This window comes from Protobothrops mucrosquamatus, unplaced genomic scaffold (assembly GCF_001527695.2).
Source record: "Protobothrops mucrosquamatus isolate PMUCROS unplaced genomic scaffold, P.Mucros_1.0 scaffold621, whole genome shotgun sequence".
In the NCBI taxonomy this organism is placed as follows: domain Eukaryota; kingdom Metazoa; phylum Chordata; class Lepidosauria; order Squamata; family Viperidae; genus Protobothrops; species Protobothrops mucrosquamatus.
The window spans coordinates 105,778-111,646 of NW_015386917.1; the positions used below are offsets into that span (position 1 = coordinate 105,778).

Sequence of the window (5,869 nt, forward strand, 5' to 3'; positions counted from 1 at the left end):
AGGCGGGCGAGAGCCTCCAGCGGCGGGAACACTCCCGTCTCTCCATGGCGTGATTTCCTAGTGGCCTCCCCTCCTCGACTCCCCAAGAGTTCTGTTAAGCCCCCCCCCTCCCCAAAGGGCCGCCGGGGCCAGCACCGGCAGGTGAGGGGGGCGGGGCCAGAGGCTCACCTGCCAGCTCAGCTCACCTGGATGGAGCCGGCGACGGGGCTGCTGCGGCGGCCGGCCCGCTTCGGGCTCCTGCTGGCCGCCTACGGGCTCTTCCTGCTGCTGGGCGCCGTCGTCTTCGCCGCCCTGGAGGCGCCCGCCGAGCGCGCCTTGCTGGCCGCCCTGCGCGCCGCCCGCGCCTCGCTGCTGGCCGAGCACCGGCCCTGCCTGGCCGAGCATCAGCTGGCCGGGCTGCTCCGGGGCGTCCTGGCCGCCCGCGGCTACGGCGCCTTCGCCCTGGGCAACGGCTCGGCCGACCCCGCCTGGGAGTTCACCTCGGCGCTCTTCTTCGCCGCCAGCGCCCTCACCACCACCGGTGAGCGCCTCCCCACGACGCGCCCGACCCGCGTCTGCCCTGCGGGTCGAGCTGGGGGCAAAGGGCGGGGCAAGGGAGGGGAGCCAGCACGTGGGGATGCTGGAGGACGCCTAGGTTGTGTCTGCGCAGGGCAGGGATCCCGGAGAATAACTGAAGGGGCCTTGGAGGTCTTCTAGTCCAACCCCAGCCCAAGCAGACCCATCTACTATTCTGGACAAATGAGCGTCCGGTCTCTTTTTTAAAAAGCCTTCCCTTTTGGAGCAGCCACGACGTCTGGTGGCAAGTTGCAACCATAGAATAACAGGATTATTGTAAACATAGAATAGGTAACAGGGTCGGAAGGGATCTTGGAGGTCATCTAGTCCAACCCCGTTTGATCAGGAGAGTCTATACCATTTCGGACAAATGGCTGTCCAGTCTGTTCTTAAAAACTTCCACTGTCGGAGCATTCACCGCTTCTGGAGGCAGGTTGTTCCACTGGTTAATTGTTCTCACTGTCAGGAAGTTTCTCCTTAGTTCTAGGTTGCTTCTCTCCTTGATTAGTTTCCATCCGTTGCTTCTTGTTCTGCCTTGGAGCCTAGGTTTCAATCAGAATAGAGCTGGAAGGGAGCTTGGAGGTCTTCTAGTCCAGCCCTCTGGACTAGGCTCTAGTCCCCATGATATAAGCAACCTGGAATTAAGGAGAAACTTCCCAACAGTGAGGACAATTAACCAGTGGAACAGCTTGCCTCCAGAAATCGTGGGCGCTCCATCACTGGAGGCTTTTAAGAGGAGACTGGACAGTCACTTGTCTGAAATGGCATATAGGGTCTCCTGTTTGAGCAGGGGGTTGGACTAGATGACCTCCAGCGTCCCTTCCAGCTCTACTCTGGTTGAAGTCATTTCAAAGGAGCAAATTGTACTTTGTGATCCCGACCCTGGAAAGTCACAATGGATTTGTTGTTAAGGCTTGATGCAGTTTGATGTTCTTTTGGCGTGGCTAAACGCCAGAAATTTACTTTGCTGCTCGCAAAAACAATAGAGGGATATAATGCCTAGTGGGTCTCCGTGACCTTCAGCGGAATCTGCCCTTGTGTTCAACAGGAGATAAAAATGGCTGTGCGATTCGCTCGGCTGGGTTGAAACACAAGCTGTCCAGTTACAGATAATGCAACCTGTATATTATATTGTCGCCGATTACAGGTCGTCCTCGGCTTACAACCGAGCCCAAAATTGATGTTGCTAAGTGAGAGGTTCGTTAAGCGAGTTTAGCCCCGTTTTACGACTTTCCTTGCCACATTTGTTAAGGGAACCCCTGCAGTCGTCAAGTTTGTCACACCGTTTTTAAGTGAAACTGGCTGCCCCGTTGATTTTGCTTGTCAGAACGTCGCAAAGGGGGATCACGTGATCCCGGGACACTGTGACGGTCATAAATGTGAGTCAGTTGCCAAGCATCCAAATGTCAATCACATGACCCACGAGAATACTGCAATGGTTGTAAGTGTGAAAAATGGTCATAAGTCCCTTTTTTCAGTGCCAGAATTCCCCAGCCAGTATAGCATTATTTACGGCATTAAGACTTGTGGACTTCAACTCCCAGAATTGCGGGCTGAGCAATTCCTGGTTTGAAGTCCCCAAGTCTTACAAGTTGGCAACTTTGTGGAGACCCCTGAATTAGACCCACCTAATTTCCTCAAACGTTCATTGTACAGTTTATATGCAGTATTAGTACCGCTTTATAACACCCTAGTGAGACCACGCCTGGAATACTGCAACCAATTTTGGTCACCATCTCAGAAAAAAGAGGTTGAGAGTTTGGAAAAAATTCAGAAAAGAGTAACTAAGGTGATCAAAGGCCTGGAGACTAAAACATACGAAGAACGGTTGCGGGACTTGGGTTTGGCTAGTCTAAAGAAAAGAAGAAACAGGGGAGACATGATAGCAGTGATCCAGTATTTGAGGGGCTGCCACAAAGAAGAGGGGGTCACGTTATTCACCAAAGCACCAGAGGGAAGGATGAGAAACAATGGTTGGAAACTGACCAAAGAGAGAAGCAACCTGGAATTAAAGAGAAATTTCCTGACAGTGAGGACAGTTAACCAGTGGAACAGCTTGCCACTAGAAATCATGGGCGCTCCATCACTGGAGATTTTTAAGAAGAGGCTAGACAGTCACTTGTCTGAGATGGTATAAGTTCTCCTGCTTGAGTGGGGGGCTGGACTAGAAGACCTCCAGGGTCCCTTCCAGATTCTATTCTATTCTATTCTATTCTATTCTATTCTATATTCCAATATCTATTCTATTCTATATTCCAATATCTATTCTATTCTATTATTCTATTCTATTCTATTCTATTCTATTCTATTCTATTCTATATTCCAATATCTATTCTATTTTATATTCCAATATCTGTTCTATTATTCTATTCTATTCTATTCTATTCTATTCTATTCTATTCTATTCTATTCTATTCTACTCTACTCTATTCTACTCTATTCTATTCTATTATTCTATTCTATTCCTCCAGACCTCTAATCATCTGTTGCCGTTCTCTTGATCGTAGGTTATGGAAACATGGTTCCTCTCTCGGACTGGGGCAAAATTATCAGCATCCTTTACTGCTTCGTGGGCATCCCAGTGACCATATTGTTCGTCAGATGTTTACTCCGCTGCCTGTTGCCTGTCCTCACCTACCGGCCGGTGCGATACATTCACAGCCGCTGGGGCTTCCCGTGGGCACACGTGGCCTTAGGCCACTCGATGGTCCTGGGGCTGGCCACCCTGACCCTCTTCATCTTGATCCCGGCCATTTGCTTCTGGATCTTAAAGGACAACTGGACCTTTCTGGAGTCCATCTATTTCTGCTTCATCTCGCTCAGCACCATTGGGTTGGGGGATTTTGTACCCCGCGTCATGTCTCCCCCATCGCTTCACGGGTTTTACGAGCTGAGCATCACGTGTAAGTCGTCAGGAATTGGAGCGGGAAGGTTGTCAGCCAGGAATCCCTGTCGCCGAGGCAGGCGACGTCCCTTAAATATCTTTTTTTTTCCATCAGTGCCGTTGGATAATTTGGCTTGGAGGACCACCGAGGTCCAGGAAGCAGAATTACAGTAAGAGGGGAATGGAGACATTTGTGCCTGGTCAAGGACACTCCAACAACTAGATCAGGGGTCTTCAAACTTGGCCACTTTAAGACTTGTGGACTTCAACTCCCAGAATTCCTCAGCCAGCCAGGGCTGGCTGAGGAATTCTGGGAGTTGGAAGTCCACAAGTCTTAAAGTGGCCAAGTTTGAAGACCCCTGATCTACAGCCATGGGGATGATCATGGGTATGTTACAACGGTCAGCGTGAAAAACGGTCATAAGCCATGTTTCTCAATGCCGTTGTAACGTCAAACTTAAGTCGAGGATTATGTATGTATGGGCCGCTCTGGGCCTGCTTTAAAACAATGTTTAAGACCGATTCTCACAAACAACAAAGATAATTCAGTTTTAAAACAGGTCAGGTGGGCAAAATCATTCTTGGAAAGAATGATGTGCGGTCTAAGTGTGTTAGGGTTCCAACACCCATCCTCCCCAGCCAGAAGGACCAGAATCTTGGAGAGTAAAATTCATAACTTCATAAAGCTATCTAGATTTAAATTATTGTGGGGCTGTGTTTAACCCTTATTTAGGTAAAACAGAGGAACAAACAGCAACTCTTTAGTTAGGCAAGGAGAAGGAAACGATTTCTTAGTTTGTTTTGTTACATAAGGGGAGAGTATATTTGTTTAACTGGATTAAACCTAGTTTAAACTCAGTCTTCCCTATGTTTCTTTACTTAAAGAAATGAAAATACAATGGGAAGTCACTAGAGATTTAGTGGTGCAAAGAATGGGTTGGGACGTAATTGCCCCCATCTCAATTTTTAGTGTTGTATGTGTGTGCGCAGGCGTATATGTGCACGCACACACATTCATACATACGCCGCCCTTAATCGGATTACAGAATTAATCTTCCGGAAGGTTAATGCGCACAGTCTACAAACTTATAAATTCACGCAATGAGCTAAGTTTGTGCAAACTGATTCATAACATTAACAAATCTTTCATTTAGCAAGCAAAATTTGGGGGCAAAATTGTAGCCGTAAGCCGAGGACCACCCGTACAAATGGCTGTAAACTAGAACTGGGAGATTAAAAATACACTTTGAGCCGTGCCTGGTTTGCATTTGAATACATTACCAAGAAATGCCAGGATTGTAAACCTGGCTGCTGAAAAGGTTTTTCAGAAAGAAGTCAAACTTGTTTCATGCTGTGATCCAAAAAAACTGGATGGAGATGTCTTAGAATCATAGAATAACAGGTTTGGAAGGGACCTTGGAGATCTTCTAGTCCAACCCCCTGCTCGAGCAGGAGACCTTATACCAGGGGAATTCTGGGAGTTGAAGTCCACAAGTCTTAAAGTTGCCAAGTTTGGACACCCCTGCCTTTATAACCATTCCAGACAAACGGTTGTCCAGTCTCTCTTTGAAAACCCCCAGTGATGGAGCACCCACAACTTCTGGTGGCAAGCTGTTCCACTGATTAATTGTCCTCACTGTCAGGTAATTTACCTTCTTTTGCCCTTTAACAGGCTACCTACTTACCGGTGTGCTAGCCATGCTCGTGACCCTGGAAACAGTTTACCAACTGAAAGAAGTCCGCGCTCTTATCCGTTTCTTTGCTCCGTCCCGCAGCTCCACGCCGGAGGAGGAGGATCGTGTGGGAATCGTGAGCAGGGATCAACTTGCATTGACCTCCGATCTCGGACGCTGCACCCCGAGGAATTTAACTGAAAGAGGTGACCCTTAAGAGTGTCCCTCTCACCGCACATTAACTGCACCCCCATCTCTCTCCAATCAGGTGGTCCTCGTCTTACGACCATAACTGAGCCTAGATTTTCTGTTGCTAAGTGAAACATTTGTTAAAGGAGTTTTGCCCCATTTTACGACCTTTCTTGCCACAGTTGTGAATTGAATCCTTTCAGTTATTAAGTTAGTGACACGGCTGTTCAGCCAATCCGGCTTCCCCCATTGACTTTGCTTGTCAAAAGGCCGCAAAAGGGGATCGCGCGACCCCTGGGGACACTGCGACCGTCGTAAATACGAATCGGTTGCCAAACGTCTGAATTTTGATCATGTGTCCACGGTCGTGTGAACGACAGTCGTTAGTCACTTTTGTAAGCTGCATTGTAACTTCAAACGGTCACCAAATGAACCAAATGAACTGTATTTTTTTCAGTGCCGGCGTGACTTTGAATGGTCGCTAAACAAATAGTTGTAAGTTGAGGACTACCTGTACAATTAGGACTGTATCCCTCCTGGGAATGAACCCACCCCTTCCTCTGGCCCT

General features: G+C 48.3%; 1 protein-coding gene across 1 annotated transcript; it reads left to right on the plus strand.

The window, feature by feature from the left end:
• Positions 1-189: 189 nt before the first annotated feature.
• Positions 190-5,329, plus strand: LOC107288999 (potassium channel subfamily K member 1). The gene is made up of 3 exons (XM_015817680.1): positions 190-520; positions 3,063-3,458; positions 5,112-5,329. The coding sequence occupies exons 1-3, from the start codon at positions 190-192 to the stop codon at positions 5,327-5,329; spliced, it is 945 nt and encodes a 314-aa protein (XP_015673166.1).
• The last annotated feature ends 540 nt before the right edge of the window (positions 5,330-5,869 follow it).